This window comes from Diabrotica virgifera, chromosome 3, assembly GCF_917563875.1.
Source record: "Diabrotica virgifera virgifera chromosome 3, PGI_DIABVI_V3a".
NCBI classification, from domain to species: Eukaryota; Metazoa; Arthropoda; class Insecta; order Coleoptera; family Chrysomelidae; genus Diabrotica; species Diabrotica virgifera.
The window spans coordinates 188,186,150-188,205,284 of NC_065445.1; the positions used below are offsets into that span (position 1 = coordinate 188,186,150).

Here is a 19,135-nt window from a genome sequence, read left to right on the forward strand (position 1 = left end):
TTAAAGAATTCTAAATAAATTATTTAATCTTCTTTGGACTCAAAATAAAACACTTGTTACAACTCATTATGGTCTGTTCCCATTGTATAAATATTCAGTAATTTCTAGAGGTGCATCCTACTCAAGTTTTCTTCGAATTATCTATTTTTAATGTTGTTTTTGTTTACAGGAACTTGTAAAATGGGTCCATACTGGGACCAAGAAGCAGTAGTCGATCCCCAACTTAGAGTATATGGAGTTAAAGGTCTTAGAGTCATCGACGCTTCCATTATGCCGACTATGGTTAGCGGTAACACGAATGCTCCAGTTATTATGATCGGAGAGAAAGGATCTGATCTGATTAAAGAGTTCTGGATGAAGATGGCGAAATACGGAAGGAATTTATATGGGGCTTAGGCTTTTTGCTACTGGGTGGTATAGTCAGTTACCTCACCAGCGTATATGTGTTTATGTACATATTTATTTATATTAATTTATTCCAAAGAATTTATTTATTATTAGTTTTATTGAACAAGTAAAAATAGCGTTCAAATTAAATAGTGTAGTTTTTTTTCTTTCTAGATCAGAATAGTAAATAAGTTATAAATTATATTTGCAATTTTTTCCTTCCATAAACAGAGACCAGAAAGTTACGAGTATATAAAACAATTACTAAAAAGGTAAAGTGCAAAAGGTAGGTGATTACATAATAATTCTTGTTGTTCTTCTTCTTCTTTTTATTAGATCTTAGATCTGATATTGTCCAATATTAAGGCTGTAGTAGTAATTTGTAACATATTTGGAATATAATCAAAAACATACTTAATCACTGGTACCCAGTACATTAAAAGACAAAAACAATGGGCTACTAGAAAAAGTAGATGACAGATCATATAATAACTTTTATAAAAGATATAAAATGTCTCTTTAAAATAAAAATTGCTTCTTTTTACGCAAGGAATCCTAATCTGCAATAAAAAATGGGGGTTCCTATTTAATATTTCAAAGTTACCCCCAACCCCACCTCAAGGGATGGAGTGTGGGGTCGTATTTAGTGTCACTCGATAGATTTTTGAAAAATATTGAACACGTATTTTTCAGTTTTTTGATCCGATGTTCATTTCGCTAAATATTCGACCGTCCCGCTACTTTTGGGATTTCTTGTATATTTATATGCCCTACTCATTTCAATAGATAAATGAAATCAAAGTGTTGTCACGGCAATGTAAAGGTAAGACATACGTATCCATACGTTGGTGCTCCGAGCTCCGTGTAGCTGCTCAAATAGACACGTTGTTGGTGCTCGCCGCTCACCCTCTTCGATTCAACCGGTTTGCGGTTTAATATGTAGTGGGGGGCACCTTTGAGTTCACTCACATCTTGAGCAGGTGGTTATTTTATTAGTCGAGTTCACTCCCGACACTATTCGAATTCACTCCCGAGCGATTTTACAATAAAAGGATGATTAAAGGATATTATTTTTCTGAAATTTAAACATTGTTGCCAAATAGTACTTTTATTCATAAAAATAACTACTATATAGAAATAAATTATAAAAATAACTACTATATATTTTAATAACCTTCAACCTACATCTTTCTATTTATTCTTAAATAACAACAGAACACTAAAAAACGCAATTTCATATATAATATGTTAGCTTTCGAATACTTAAAAGAAGTATTTGAATCTATAAGCAGTCAACAGTTTTTCTCAAAAGTTATAACAGTAGATTTTGAGGCTTTATACATAAAGCAATTCGAAAAGTTTTTTCAGACACTGAACTTAAGGTATGCCTGTTTCACCTGGGTCAAAGTTGGTACAGAAAAATTCAAAAGTTGGGACTGTCCAACGAATATCAGTTAAAAAACAGTGCAGAAACAGATATAACTAAATAAGTTACTTATATATTTGGTTTACCATTTCTCAAAGCAGAGGACGTTGGGGATTGCTTTGCCATAGATCTTGTTACAATTCAATCACAAGATGAAAGAGTGGTTAAGTTTAGTGACTATTGCATGTGAGTATTTTCACTCTCGCAATAATGCTTCATTTTACAATACACATCCAAATTTTAACCAGTTTATTCATGTTCTTTGAGATTTTCAATTAGATACTTATATCAAACTTTAAAGTATATATACCGTTGTGAAAGTATACGATAGAAAAGTGATATTGAAAAAAAAACTTTATGTGGATAAAGAAAGAACTACAAAATAATATCAAATATGTTGTAAAAAAAGTAAGCGGGGCAATTATAGCAAATTAATCTTTACGTTAACACCCTTAATGACATTATAATACAAGCCATAGAAGAAAGCCAGAAGATACACTGCCAAAAGACATCACATAACAAAAGAGTAAGCCCCCAAACACAAGCATTAATGGAAGAGTGGAGAAAAATGCAAAGTAATAGAAATAAAGAACACCACGAACTTAGAGAGATAAGTAAAAGAATACAAAAATCTATTAGGACGGACAACTGAAAATATAAAAACGAACAAATTCAACAAACAGTTGAAGATAACAAGAGCCTCAAAGTTCTAAGAAGAAAATTAACAAATGGCAAAAAAGAAATAACCAAATTAAAGGATAGAGATGGAAATAGCATCATCAACAGAGATGAATTATTAAGGGTAGTAGAAGATTTCTATACAGAACTGTACAACAGCCAACAAAACCATGATGAGTCACTAGAAGATTCAGGAAAAAGGTTAGTCAACCAAGGATCGGAAATGATGCCTGATATATCAACAGACGAAATCAGGAACGCATTGGGAAAAATGAAAAGAAATAAAGCTCCGGGAGAAGACAATATCGTTATAGAAGCCGTAAAGATTGGAGGAGACAGACTTTTAAACAACATAAAGGAATTGTTCAACTTATTCCTGCACCAAAGTGAAACACCTACAAGATGGCACAGTGCACTTACCATCTTATTACACAAAAAGGGCGATCAAACAGACCTCGAAAATTACCGGCCCATAAGCCTATTAGACCACCTCTACAAGTTATTCACAAGAATAATAACAAATAGACTGGAAACAAAATTGGATTTTTACCAACCTAGAGAACAGGCGGGTTTTAGGAAAAACTTTGGCACTAACGACCACCTACACTGCATAAACGGAATTATAGAAAAATCTATCGAATACAACCGACCATTGGTCCTGGCTTTCGTAGACTTTCGCAAAGCATTTGATACGATTGAGATTAACAGCATAATGAGACCATTGGAGGAAAGTCGTATAGATTATCGGTACTCCAAACTGATAGCGACCATATACAATAATGCAACCATGGCCGTCCGACTACATAAAGATACCAAATCTATAAAAATCAAAAGAGGAATTAGACAGGGAGATACGTTATCTCCCAAACTCTTTACGGCAGTCCTTGAACATGCTTTCAAACAAATGGAGTGGGACGCCAAAGGAATAAATGTCGACGGTGAAAGGCTCTCCCACCTACGATTCGCAGACGACATAGTTCTTATAACAGACAACTTAAAAGAGATTAGAACTATGCTTACTGAGTTAGATGCCGCCTGTAAAAAAGTTGGTTTAAACGTAAATTTTGGAAAGACACAATACATGACAAACCTGGTACCAAGCGAAAATCCAAAAGTCGACGTCAACGAAATAGCATTGGTCAATAAATATAAATACTTAGGGCATGAAATCCAAATTGACAGGGACAATCAAACTGCTGAATTACAGAGAAGGATTACCTTAGCATGGGCCGCATATGGAGCTCTATCAGACATCTTCAAGAGCAACTTGCCAAATTATTTGAAAAGGAAGACGTTCAACCAATGTGTGCTTCCAGTCATGACTTACGGCGCTGAAACATTATCGTTAACCCAGGCCACAGCAACGAAACTTAGAGTGGCCCAAAGAAGAATGGAACGGTCACTACTTGGACTGACTCTCAGAGACAGGGTCAGAAACGAAGAAATCAGAAGAAGGACAGGCGTCACAGATGTTATAGAGCGAGTAGCATGACTGAAGTGGAATTGGGCGGGCCATGTAGCCAGAATGAAGGACGGGAGGTGGACCCAAAAAATTACAGTGTGGAGACCAAGAGAAGACAGAAGAAGTAGAGGTAGACCACCTACACGATGGACAGACGACGTCAAAAGGATTGCTGGGAATTGGTTGCAGAAAGCCAAAGACCGACAAAATTGGAAGAAATTAGGGGAGGCCTATGTTCAACTTTGGATGCAGAAGGATGGATGATGATGAATCTTTACTCTAATGTATGTATTCAATGAAACTTAGCGACCAAATATTAACAAAAGCATAACAATGAAACTTTCCTTGTTTCCTTGAATTATCACAAAGTTGCATTTTAAAAAATCATCCCAATTAGATGTATGTAGATCTACAAGAACGCTCAATAAGAAATATACTTTTAAACGAATTATTTGTCAACAGTATCCAGATTTTAAGGTATAAAAAGCGGCGTCCTCATTGAGTCGACGTTGCCGATCGACTGTGTTGATCGACACTCTCGACTGAGTGTGTACGCGGCAATCGACTTTGTCGATCGACAAAAGATGTCGATCGACGTGTCGACTGGTTTTCCATGCTCTGTCGGTAAAATCAAAGGGTAGTCGAGTCGAATCCGAAGTGTGGTCGTGCATTCGACCTTCGACATTTAAAAAGACAGTAAAAATAATTCAGCGTGCGGCGTAGTCTGCCTCATCTAAAGTCTCGTGTTTTGTACTTGCCGGCAAAATGGAATGGGAAAAAGAAAAAGTGATTGCATTTATTGAAGCTTACAAATTAAAAACAAATCTATGGAACACTAGAAGCAAATATTATAAAGACCGAAACATGAGACACGATGCTTTGATGGAAACTGCCAGTGAATTTAATATAGAAAAGCAGGTGGTAGAACAAAAAATAAAAAAAAAATTTAAAGCCAGTTAGCAAGAGAAATAAAAAAACAAAGGATGGCAATAAATCTGGCAGTGGCACGGAGGATGTGTACAAAAGTAAATGGTTTGCTTATGAAAGTTTAAGATTTTTACGTGACAAAAATAAGACCAGGTCTACAATTGGTGTCTTGCTTACAAATTTTTGGCCCGATTTTTTGCAACAAATATTCAAATTCACTTTCCGACATTCGAAAAAAATTTCTGAAATCTTCGTTACATCTGTATGTAAGGTTCAATATATCGATATCATCCTTTTTCAAATCTTCCTTCAGATTACTACCGCTATACCAATTTCTACTCTGAAGACTTTTAATTTTCTACTTTTACGCGATGATTTACGTTTTGTAGTTGTGATAATAACAAATGCAGCACAAACAATAATGGCGCCATCTTCGTCATACATTTTCGTTTCGACTGTCGACAAATATTCTGCCTATCTGGTGTGGACATCGAAGCTTTTTCGATTTGTCGGTCGACAGTGTCGATAGACAAAGTCGATCGACAATGTCAACTCAATGAGGACGCCGCTTAATAATTACTTATACAAATCACGGCTTAAAATCGCCTGGGAGTGAATTAAATCATTACCTTTTACGGAATCAGGTAATATTCATATTTTGGGAGTGAACTCAACTCGTCCCGTAGTGGGAACATCCATAAACTACGTCGTTGAAAAGGGAGAGGGGGTCTTTGCTTATTACGACGGTATACGATAGGGGGAAGGGGGCCATGAGTGCACATCCGACGTCGTTTGATGTTCACGAATATAAAAAATATACCCTATGGTAGGATCAAAAAGAATTAAAATTTTAGGTTAAAAATCAAAATTTAGTAGGTACAGTAGGAAAAATGAAAGAATACCCATGAACGAACATATAAAACACGCTGTATTTTCCTGTCACCGTGTCACAAAAAAAATTGGCCAGCGCAAGTACATGTAATAATTATTGTTACATGTACTTGCACTGGACAAGTTTCTTTGTGACACGGTGACAGGAAAATACAGCGTGTTTTATATGTTCGTTCATGGGTATTCTTTCATTTTTCCGACTGTATATTACTTTTATCGCATACTTTTCATTTCGTTTTTATCACTCACGGCCTTAATAATATTGCTAGCAGTTTTGTACAGAATAACAAACAATAAAACATTGTTCTATGTATTTAAACAAACGCTTCTATACAGAACAACGTTTGGAAGCAATAAATATTAAACTGTTCATTTATTTACTGAATACTCTATGTGAAACAATTATTCTACAAGAATGAATAGAAATAAAATATTCTATTTTATTTAGTTAGCACATTGTATTTATACTGAATAAAAGAAATGGTACTGAAATCAAAACAAAATAAGTATCAAGATTTATATGATGCAGTTAAGAAAGCATAGGAACTCTGATAAAAGTATTGTCTTTTGTCCCAATAAAGCTAATTAGTTGTGCAGTGCATTGAGAGAAAAAAGTACGCGGATATTAATGAGCTACATAGTAATACTGATTTGGATACATTCGTAAATAAACTTTGATAGCTAACTTTAAAAAATACAGAAATAACATGGAATTTAAAAAAAAATCACTAAAAAGAGGGGGGGGGGGGTGTCATGAGTTGCAATTGCGACGTCGGTCGGAGGGGGGGTCAACTGTAAACGACGGAAGGGGGGAGGGTATTAAAAAGTTCAAAAATTTTACGACGTAGTTTATGGATCTTCCTAGGGGAGTGCATGCCGTATCCATTTAACCAGCTACACCGAGCGCGGAGCCCCAACGTATGGATACATACCTTTACATACCGGCTTTTATCTTGTTCCGAGATGTGCAGTAAGTTCCAAACGCATATAACAAACTTTTAAATTTTGCATTCAATCTTGAGTGTTGGTTGTTTAAAAAAAAATCTTTTAACCTTTTAATCAGTAATTTCTTAAGAAGTTTGGATAATGCAGGCAATTATGAAATTGCCTTGAATTATTTTCAAAAATCAGATTCATAGCTACCTAATATAAACAAAGGACATTATTTTAAATTTATGTTTCAGATATCGAGATTTACGTTAAAAAAATAGCGTGGCAACACTGCCTTCGCGGTTGATATGAATTATTATCATTCCATTATTTACCTTCTAACATGAAAGACAAACTTTTTTGCTTTTAATAATTTAAATTCATCTTTAAGTGATGTGATAATATCACTACAAAGTTTCTAAATATAAAAAAAGACAACATAGTTAATAAAAATATGTAGAACTTAAAGCGTCGTAACAAAATTGTTTTAAAGTTTGTCGTATAAACCGTACATACGTTAAATTTCATGTTTCAGATCTCAAGATTTATGTTAAAAAATAGCATGGCAACAGTGCCTTCAACGTTCATGTGAATCATTCCATTATATTTATACCTCCTAACATGAAAGACAAACTTTTTTGTTTTGAATAATTTAAATTCGTCTTAAAGGGATGTGATACCATCACTATAATGTTTCTAAATTTAAATAAAGACACCACAGTTAGTAAAAAAACAATTTAGAACGTCGTAACAAAATTAATTTCGACTTTGTCTTATAAACCGTCGACACGATTGTTGATTTGTTACGTACATATACAAATAGTTTTACGTCATATACCGGGGAGGTACTGAGGTTCTCGGGATACATCCAGTCTCAGATTGAGTCTTAATTTACCTGACCACGGCATCCAATCTTGCAAATGTAATTTCCACCTGCAGGGCCCAATGTGATCTCCCTTTTTGTTTTTTTTTTGGCATCCAATCTTGCAAATGTAATTTCCACCTGCAAGGCCCAATGTGATCTCCCTTTTTAGCGCGATTATTTCATTCATAGGAGATTCTGACCAATAGAAAGCTACAGAAATCTGAATTAAATCGATAATTTTTGATAACTGCCCGTCGTTAAGTATATTAAGTCAGATGCCCTTCGTTGCTACGAAAAAATACATTCAGTGACATTAATGACAATTAGGGCCGGTTGTTCGAACGCTAATCAAAAATGATCATTATCAAATATTTAATTACTGTCACCAATTGTCAATGTCACCTTTGTTTGGGTTGCTGAAAACATAATTATGGATTACAATTATGAAATTAGTTAATCAATTATGTTAATAGTTGTTATGTTAATTGATTAACTAATCTCATAATTATAATCAATTATGTTTTCAGCAACCCAACCAAAGTTGACATTGACAGTTGTGACAGTAATTAAATATTTGATAGTGATCATTGTTGATTAGCGTTCGAACAACCGGCCCTTAATGTTTTAAAAATTTTAAAAGTGATGACTTTCAACTGTCAAATTAATATTTATAACAAATGTTTGTTTAATTGTACTAATTTGTACTTACATAAATAAATTACAATAAAATTTTGGTTTTGAACAGTTTTATTCATGAAATAATCGCAACAAATTGCACTCGAACTCTAAATTAATATAGAATTTTAGAGCTCTTGTGCAATTACTACTGATAATTCGATGAAATAAAATTATTTTGACATAATATTTAAAAGTCAGATCAGCAGACAATTACAATGGTTTTAAATCGTCGTTATGGAAACCAATCTCGTCGTCGTGGTAACCCATTATATTGAAAGTTTGGTTTTGACAACCTTGTCAAAGAATTAATTTGTGTATTTTCACTTCTAAATATAAATTTGATATATGGGCCATTCCACGAACATACGCCTGTTTTGGATTACTTCGACAACGAATATTTTAGTGTGCAACATAAGAAGTACGAAAGTAAATGGCGCTAATATTTATTCCAATAAACAACAATGTAATTTGCAACTTACTTTCATTCTTCTTATTTTGCACAGTAAAATATTCGTTGTCGAAGTAATCCAAAACACGCGTATGGCGTGGAATAGGGTATAACTCTATTTTTTGTGGCTTTTTTCCGAACGTACGGCCCTAGAAAAAATATTGTTCCTAACTCATGCGGAAAGTGTCTTCCCCACACTCGACTGCTTGCCGAACTCCGCTATCGCGTCGTTCGGGTCAACGGCAGTCTCGTGCGTGAAAGTATCACTTTCCGCACTAGTTAGGAAAATAACTATTATCTACTCTATGTCATATTATGTATAAGTTTTTAGTTTGTGAAAACAGTCATTATAGATAGCAGTGCGTGAAGGGTTTAAAGTGTGCGTGAAGTAACAATGTATTTTAAATGGGGTTTACTTTTTCGCACACTTTCAGTGGGTTTTTTGGCACACTTTCATATAATCAAATATCCTAGAAACAATTTAAAAATATGGGTTACTTTATTAAGAAAAATAATTTAAAGCTTTATGTAACTTTATATTTATTAATCCTAAAATTAACGGGTAAAATTACTAGTAGTATATATTATGTATTAAATTGGGTATATATTATGTATATGTATTAAATTATAGGCATAAGATATATATTAAATAAAATTCAATCTAATCTAATCTATCTAATCTAAAATAAAATAGCGCCTCCTAGCTGGCATATTATTACTTATTAGACTGTTTCGAAATTATAACTATTACATTGACGACAAAGAGCTGTTTTCAACGAGACCAAGTTTGCAAAAATCTATTTAGCAGAACCGGACTTACAGCCATTTTTTCATAACAAGGTTCCCACTCACCCCCACCTCTTATTTGCAAAGGTAGACTTAAACTTGTGAAATCAAATAGGCCCAGAATTTTATGAAGAATGCGATGATCTAATTTTCAGTGCCCTTTCATAAGGCAAATTTTGTAAAATTTTTATTTTTAAATTTTTTATATTCAGTTACGCCCTCTAGCGGTGGACTTACAATTATTAAAATAATTTCCAGGCTTTTCCCGTGGCAACTTTTGTTATACATTTTTTTCCGCAAAGCTGTACTATAAACGGTTTCTGAGATATGGCCGAGAGCCATTCTTATTGGGACACCCCATAGGCGTAACCAGGGGGTTTTGGGGGTTATAACCCCCCCCATTGGGATGTACTTTGAGCTCTATACTCTTAACACCATAGCCCTCAGAGACCTTCCAGTAGTTGTAACCCCCCATTTCAGGTAGTTGTAACCCCCCTTAGGATCATCCTGGTTACGCCTATGGGACACCCGGTACACTGCGGATGATAGATGAATAGTGAAAGTGTAGATTGAAAAGGTCAGCAATTTACATTTTCACTGACGGAATTCATTTCACAGTCTTTTCAAAATGGCGAATAGTCCTGGCATGGAGTTAATAAGTAAAGCATTACTAGAAGAATGTCGAAGATTAGAAAAAAATAAGGGAGTTTGCCTCTTTCAGCCACAATAAACGAGGAGTATAAACAGCGCTTTCTACTCCACTCTTTTCTGACTTCCTAATTTTTGCTAACTCAACAATAATAGCGAGTGTGGATAGTTTTTATTTTTGATTTTATGTCACCTATATTTAATCCAGATAAATGTAGCTGTTTTAGTAGGGACCGGTTTGCATTTTCACAAAAAATATTTATTTTATGGTAGTCCTCAGATGTAATATTCCACAGGCACTCATGATTACGATATATTTCTAGAAATATAGGGGAACATAAGTAACAATGAGACACTTTTTTTTTGGAGCTTAGTATTTTAGAAACTAAGCTAAATATTATTTATTTTTTGAGTTTTACATGATGGTATAAGTATTTACAAATAATTTTGAATAGAATATAATGCAAAAAATGATAAATAATGTAAATACAGAAAATATTCTATCAAAATGTCATTTGTCTCATTGTTACCCATAGCGGAGGTACAATGAGACACTATTTGAAAAGTACAATTTTTTATGCAAAACATTAGAAAAATAATGAAAAAATATATCAAATGTTTAATTATTTATTATAAAACACCAGCATGAGCTAAAACTAATAATAATATAAGAAAAACGTAGATAAACATTCATTTTACTGAATATTAGAACTGAGCAAAACGTGATCCAATAATAATAAAATAAAAAAAACATTAATTTTTCTGCCTTTCGGAAATAAATAAACTAAACCTTATTGTAATATAAGAAAAAAATAAACATTAATTTTGCTGAATATTTAAATTGGACTTAATTTCAAATGAATAAAAAGCGTTTTGTTATGCCATAGTTAACAGGACATGGCAAAATCATTTTTATGTCTTTTTGGCAGCGTTGTAAGCCAAACTAAATGGCTTAAAGACTTTTAAAACCAGAGGTTGCAACTTGTTCGTTGAATGTGGAGGAAAAGTTATAATAGTAATTCAATTCTCTTGCCAATGTCTAAAACTTTCAAGTTATTTTCCTTAGCTACTCTTCTGATGCTGGATCCAGCATCTACACCTGTACGCAATTGTTCCTTTGTCGAATTTCCTAGGAGGATTTCGCGTCATTTTTTTTCAAAAATTAATTTAAAATCAAGATATAAAATAATTTACATTATGGGATACAATGCGACATGTCTCATTGTTACCCAACAAGCAATGTCTCATTGTTACCCAAACGACCTTTACAACAAAAAAAATTAATTTCAACCTAACCTTTAATCGATTCAATGAAAAAATATCTCCAATTATCAAACAATAAGGCCCTGCATATTATCCATTCGCCAAAAAATGAAAGAAAACAGGTTTTTCGTTTAAAATTCAAAAATACCTACCTTTAACAAAAAAAGAATTGGTCAAATATTAACACTCACTGCCGGTCGGAACGAAACTAAACATGTGGGATGCCTACAAATAGAAACCTTGTGGTCCTTACATAAAAGCTAAAGCGCGCATGCCAAAATTTTGACAAAAAAGTCGCATAGGTAGCCAGAAATACAGGTGTCTCATTGTTCCCCGTGTCTCATTGTTACCCATGTTCCCCATGCATAATATGAACATATTATGTTCATCTTTCCACTGAAAAGTCATTTTACGTAGGTATCAAAATATAAATTTATGACAAAAATACCGAAAAAAACAAGTTTACACTTTACACTAGTGGTTCATTGTGGAAGAATCATCCAACCATTTCATCAAAAGTAGGAACACCTTCTACTTTGTTCACTGTTTACTTTGGATGTGCATCTTGGATGAAATGTAGATGAAGAGTATGTTTATACCTTTCATTGCAGATAAATCATCCACAGTGTACATTTAAAAAGAATAGTCTAAATTCGCCTTTAGGATTTCCAGGCCAAAGTAACTTGACCTCCAGCTGCAATCATCAATCTCTTTTGTTATTCCATCGTCTCCAGGAAATTTGCCATTTTTCATTTGTTTTAAGGCATTTACAATTTCCTCCTTAGTAATTTCTGGCAGTGTTTCAGATCCTACATTTAGTATTCTTCGTTCCATATCATGGGTTTCGGGTTTTGCTACGCTGGACGAGTATAATTCTGTATATCAATCTTCAACAATGTTTATTATCTGATTTTTGTTGTTTATAAGGTTCCATTTTTATTCTTTATTTGGTGTATTTGTTGTCGGCCTTTGCTATTTAGAGTTTTAACACTTTCATGGATACTCTTGTTTTCCTCTATAATATTTTCGATTTTTTCGGTATTGTTGTCCCTGATGTCTTATATATTTAGTTCGAGTATAATTTGCTCTGTGATCTGAAATTTAAAGTTATTGCTAAAATAATTTAAAGATAACATTTTTCTAGTTATCGTATTATGTTGAGTATGCAACAAAGTATTATCTGTTAGAAACCAATAAACAAAAAATTAAAGAAAATAAATGAGATTACTATTTTCAATCCACAGTAATCACAAAGAAAGTCTTACAATATAACTCAGTTAATACGATAAGACAAAAAACTTCTTTGAAGAATACCTAGTAATAATACAATAAAAAAACAAAAATGTCGAGCATAACACAGATGAATTTGTTTTCTATGACTAGAATGGCTCTCACCCTTGGTCCAGGTTTAGGTTTTATTCTGTATCTTCATAGTCTTACCATCAACTTAAGACCGGACATTTTGGATACAGAGCATAGAGTCAGGGATGTTCCTTTGTTTCAAATAAAAGAAACTTATGATTTTGTGATAGTCGGTGGAGGAAGTGCTGGGACAGTTTTAGCGAACAGGTAAGTCCGTCCATTTAATTGTTTTATTAAATTTTTCTTCATTCTTAACAATTAGATATATTAAAAACTAAACTTGTTCACTCTGTGGAGTTACAACCATTCGTGGGTTCTCCGTTGCTCTCTGTCTTGAGCAATATCCATCCAATTCTCCACGCCTATAACTTAAAGATTTCCTGCTATATTATTTTGCGACTACATTTTTTCCGAAAAAAACAAGTTCGCTGGCCACAGTCTAACCCTGCAGACTCTATCTGTATAGATATGTACAACGCTTTTCCTACGTGTTTTAAGCACTCAGTGGGTATATGTAGGTAGGATATTGGTCTTCTATTTCAGCTGTATGTAGTTCTACGTTTGATTTATTTCTGCTAGATTGGTCGTTTATCGTTTAACAGTTGATACAAGTATTCCTTCCAGGTTTTTATTATTTCCTTGTCATCAGTGATAAGCTCCCCGCTGTCGTTTTGAAGTTTCAAGTTCTTGCTTGGTACCCGGCCTTGGTCTCTGAAACTCCTTTAAATTGTCTTGCTTGTTTGTTCTTCCTTTTTTTTTCTATATCTCTGATTATTTTTTCCTGATACTCCTTTTCTTTTCTTCTCATTAGTTTTTTCTTCTTCTTAAGTGCCATCTCCGCGACGAAGATTGGCAATCATCATGGCTATTTTGACCTTAGAGACAGCTGCTCTGAACAGTTGCCTTGAGCTACAACCAGACCATTCTCTCAGGTTACTCAACCAGGAAACGCATCTCCTTCCTACGCTTCTCCTATTAGTTTCTTAGAGAACGTTAACATACCAAACGTTTTCTGTTAAATACAACTGAGTTAGCTTTCACCTTTCTCTTTGTGAAGACAGAGAAATCGACTCAACCACCCACATGCTCGTGGAATAGTCATATGATGCTTTGAGGTATCCTTCTAAATTTCATCCATCGCCAGGATTTAATATACAACACGTCAATGTAAGACTTTTAGTCGATATTTTAAGGGTTTTTTGCGATCAGAGCTTGCTTAGAACACTGATGATGCTCTCTTTAGAGCGAAAACGTTCTGTTTTTTAATGTAGCCCTTTATTGGGGTCTTCAAATAAATATACCTTTTACACAGAAGATTTTTTTCTTCAATTTTTGTAATTAATGGTATACAGCCAGCTACAGGAAATTTTTTCCTTATAGATTTTGATTTTATTAAAATTTGGAAGAATTACCTCTTTTTAGAATCAGTTAATACATTTGTCCTCCCTCCACAACAACCATCTTATTACATAGCCTACAACCTGTTACTGTAAATCTATTTTCAGATTAAGTGAAAACCCGAACTGGAACATTCTCCTTCTTGAAGCTGGTCCTGACGAGGTAAGCATTACAGACATGCCTCTAATGTTCCCGGTTCTACAGCTATCACCACTCGACTGGGCATATAGGACAGAACCAGGAACCAAATATTGCTTGGGATTTACAGAAGAAAGATGTAATTGGCCGAGAGGGAGAGTTCTGGGTGGGAGTTCTGTATTAAATGCCATGATGTACGTACGAGGAAATAGAAAAGATTATGACAGGTATAGAGATCTAGGCAATCCAGGTTGGGGTTATGATGATGTTTTACCCTATTTCAAAAAATCCGAAGACATGCGAATTCCAGAACTAAGGGATGACAAATATCATGGAAAAGATGGATATCTAACAGTAGAATACTACAGGTGAGTTGGATTAGAGATTGTATTATTGATAAACTATACTAAAATCACAATAAAGCAGGGGCGGCCCGTCGGGGTAGGCAAGGTAGGCGCCGCCTACCCTCTTCAAATGTAGTACAATAATATAAATTATTAATATAAATTACTTATTTCAAAATTGTAATTTATAAATTTTGACACAATACCTACAATAAAATAGCAAAAATTATCCAAATTATTTGTAAAAATATCCAAAAAATTTTCTCCGTAGTTATAATTATTTTACGCTCCTTGTAGTATCAGTAGTACTGTGTAAGATTCTATAATATTCTTCCTGGGTCAGGCACTTGAAAACGTAGCCTGAAATAGAACGACGCCAACACCGAATTCACGTGCGATCTCTCTCTGTTTACGCGAGCAGGCCTGCTGCAGGTCTCGCGTATTCTACGATTTTGAAAGGGCGCATAGGCACAGAGTCTTACAGCCGGACCTCCAAAATTTTATCAGTTGCTTCTCTTGTGTCTTGTGAAACTGTTTTAAATAATTTTGTTTTTTGATTTTGGCTGTTATTAGTAGGTTAAGTATTAAATAAAACTAGGTAGGACAAATTAAATTTGTTTATGAAAACTGAATAATAACAGGTAAATTTGAGATCGGTCTATTGAAGGGCATTTTAATTTTATATTAATTTAGTAATAATTCACTAACGACAAATAAATCTGTGAATAGTTATTTGTCAGTCGTCCATTATATTTTATAGATATAGATAGAAGTGTTATTAGAATTTATAGATAATTAAAAATTTAAAGCGAGGTTAATTGTTAACTTATCAATTTATTCGAAGAATAAATTATTATTTGATACAAAAATAAAATAAGTAATATTTGACGTTGTTGAAACATAGGTGTGTTAGTTTTATTGGTGGAAAAACTTTAGTCATCGAATATGAATATTTTAAACGATGTAATATGCAGTTTGATCGAGACGCCTTATTCAAGGCGCCAAAATCAAGTAAGGTCAGAAATTATTTCAATGGGCCGGCCTTTACCAAATTTAACAATTTTATCCACAGATAAGACAAAAGACAATCGACCATTTTCGAGATCATTTAAAACAATATGGTATGAAAATCATAAATGGTTAAGCGGAAGTTATTTTAAAAATTCACTTTTCTGTTGGCCTTGCCTGTTGCTCTCAAATTTGAAGCAAAATGTTTGGGTGAGTCAGGGATATTCAGATTTGAAAAATTTATCAGCTAGTGTAAAAAACATGAATCTTCGAAAGAACATTTAAACAATTGCTTAGGTTTAAAACGGTTAAAAAAAATAAACTATTGACAGTGCTTTAGCTGGACAAATTTCTCTATCTAATAAGATATATAATAAAGAAGTTGAAAAAGATTGAAGAAGTTGAAGAAATTGATGTTACAATTCTGTTAGTAAAACAAGAACCTGCATTTCGCGGTCGTGATGAGAGCCATAATTCTTCAAACATGGGTAATTTTAAAGAAATTTTTAATTTAGTAGTTAAACGCGATCAGGAAATCCAGGATCATGTTAAAAAATAGAACCAGAACAAAAAAAGAATCCAGGTTCACGGGTTTGTCAAAAACAATACAAAATGATTTAATAGTTGCCTTGCCGATTACGTAAAAAATGAAATTTCAACAGAAATTACTGAAAGTCAATTTTTTTCTATACTAGCGGACGATACTACTGATATAACCGAAAAATCACAATGTACTTTAACAATCCGTTTTGTTAAAAAAGTTGGTCAGGTAACAGAAAGATTTTTAGGGTTTTTTGATGTTAGCGAGAATAGATCTGCAGACGCTCTATATAGTTTAATTTCAAACGTGCTTGAGCCATATGATTACAAAAATAAATAAATTGCTCAATTTTACGATGGTGCAAGTGTAATGGCTGGCTCTTTAAAAAGATTACAATCAAAAATTAAAGTAGATGCTCCAAAAGCAATTTTTACACATTGTTGCGCTCATAGATTACATTTAGTATTGCAAGACGGCTCAAAATGTATTACAAATTGTAGGATATTTTTTGTCGCCTACCCGAAGTATATGTGTAGCCTACCCGCATACTGAGGTCGCGAGCCGCCACTGCAATAAAGATGCACTAGAAATAAACAAACGAAGACACGTTGAATGTTACGAGGAGCACTCCCGAATCACGATTTAAAATGTATTTAATTTTGTACATCATGATTTGGGATTTACAATACAAATACAATACATATATACATTCTAAATCATAATTTGGGAGTGTTCCTCCTATGTATAGATAGTGCTCCTATAGATATTATAATATATACCTCGTATACGACTAGAAAAATACATTTGAATTTTAGGGTTTAGTTAGACTACATAGAGCTTTTTCCTAAAATGAATTAAAATTTGTATTGTGTTATTATATGCTGTAAATAATTTTAATGAGACGTAAATACTATTTTATTATCTTTTATTCAAAGGTTAACACCCGATTTCATAATAAAGTCCATAACTTCATTATGAAACCGAGCGTAAATCATATTCATAAAGTGTGCACTTCTGTTAGGCAATTTACTTTACAAGTTGTTGTATAGTTTGTTGCAATGGTATTGTGTATATCATCTATATTCCGGATTCTATTTTTGTTTTGCATTGTTGCCAGGTGAGGTATAATTTCATCATAAACGCTGACAGAATTTTTCACATACAATAAAAAATGATTTAAAAATCTTAGGGAATTACCTGGAAGAATAAACACAAACCTTTGTAGCGCTGACGAATAAAATCGAAATGATCATGAATTCCATGCCACATTTCGCTAAATGAACATGGGATCGAAAAAATGAAAAATACGTTTTCAATATTTTTCAAAATTCTATCAAATGACACCAAACACGACCACCCAATCCAGCCCCTAGAGGTGGGGTGGGAGGGTAACTTTAAAATATTGAATAGGAACCCCCATTTTTTATTGCAGATTAGGATTCCTTACGTAAACATAAGCAACTTTTATTCGAGACATTTTTCGAATTGTGGATAGATGGAATTAAAATCGGAAAAAAACGATTAAGTGATACCCTAGGCCTTACGTGTAAGTGGGTAAATGAGTAGCGGCTTCGATTTTAAATCTAAGCACACTAATACAGTGCGCTGGAATAAGTGTTACACCCCATATTAACTTATTTATTTTTAGCACATAAGCAAAACGCTAGGACAGGTCGATTTTTAAAATAATCATAGTATATTATAGCATCAATGTTTCGAACTGATTTGTTTGATTTTTCTAAATGGGAAAGTACATCATGTGACACCTCATTTAAAAGCTTTTGAAATACTGATTACAAAAATGTATATAACACTTTAAGCCAATTTGATAGCGTAGGCGCAAAATTTCGGTCGAATTATTTTTAAACGCATTTGTTGTTTTCGAATCCTGAGAAAACTGATAATATTTTTGAAAAATTGGAACGCAGAATTAAAGATTACATTATTACGGAGGGCTGAAAGTCCCTTAGAATAAACAAAAAGTTTCTTTTGAATGATATATTTGAAATTAAAAATAAGACTAAATTTTCTCTTTTTTTTCACTCCTGTGACTTATTAAAATATACATTATAGAATTTCTCAGGGACTTTCGACCCTCGATAATACTGTAATATTTTATTCTGCGTTTAAATTTTTCAAAAATACTTATTAGTTTTCTCAGTATTCGAAAAAAATGAATGCATTTAAAAAGAATTCGGCCGAAATCTGGCACCTACGCTTTCAAAAAGGATTAAACTACTATACATTTTTGTAATCAGTATTTCAAAAGCTTTTAAATGAGGTATCACATGATATACTTTCCCATTTAAAAAAATCAAAGTTATGCCTCTTACCTGAAGAGGGATAGCGTAAAGTTCGAAACATTGATGCTATAATATACTATGATTATTTTAAAAATCGACCTGTCCGAGCGTTCTGCTTATGTACTAAAAATAAAGAAGTTAATAAGGGGGGTAACACTTATTCCATAGCACTGTATAAGCGGGTTCGATCCCCAATGCAAGTTTGTCATGGAAAGGAGCGGCGGGTGTAAAAAGGATATACAGACGAGAATAACAAAGGCTCAACACGCATTCAACGCTTTAAATAGAATTTGGCAAACAAACGAAATATCGGAAACAACAAAAATTAAAATCTTAAAAGACGGGTTGACATTACTAGTGAACAACGAACGTGGCTCACGCTTACGTATTTTGCCCGTGCTATTTTAGATATTTTATTATCTATTTTCAAACTCGAGCAGTACATTTGTATATATGCATTGCATAAATATGCTAAAGATAAAAGACAACCTTTTTTATTTTCAATAATTTAAATTCATCTTTAAGGGATGTGATGATAACACTATAATGTTTCTAAATTTAAATAAAGACACAACAGTTAATAAAAAATAGAATTTAGAACGTCGCGTAACAAAATTATAAAGTTTGTTCGTCGACATGTTAAATTTCATGT

General features: G+C 33.4%; 1 protein-coding gene across 1 annotated transcript in view; it reads left to right on the plus strand.

Annotated features, from left to right (window-relative positions):
* LOC114332571 (uncharacterized) overlaps positions 1-19,135 on the plus strand; it is a 93,353-nt gene that overhangs the window by 26,648 nt on the left and 47,570 nt on the right. The window contains exons 9-11 of the mRNA XM_028282392.2: positions 170-390; positions 12,720-12,958; positions 14,257-14,655. Of these exons, the coding sequence (XP_028138193.1) occupies positions 170-390; positions 12,720-12,958; positions 14,257-14,655 (859 nt within the window). The remainder of the gene's footprint in view (positions 1-169; positions 391-12,719; positions 12,959-14,256; positions 14,656-19,135) is intronic.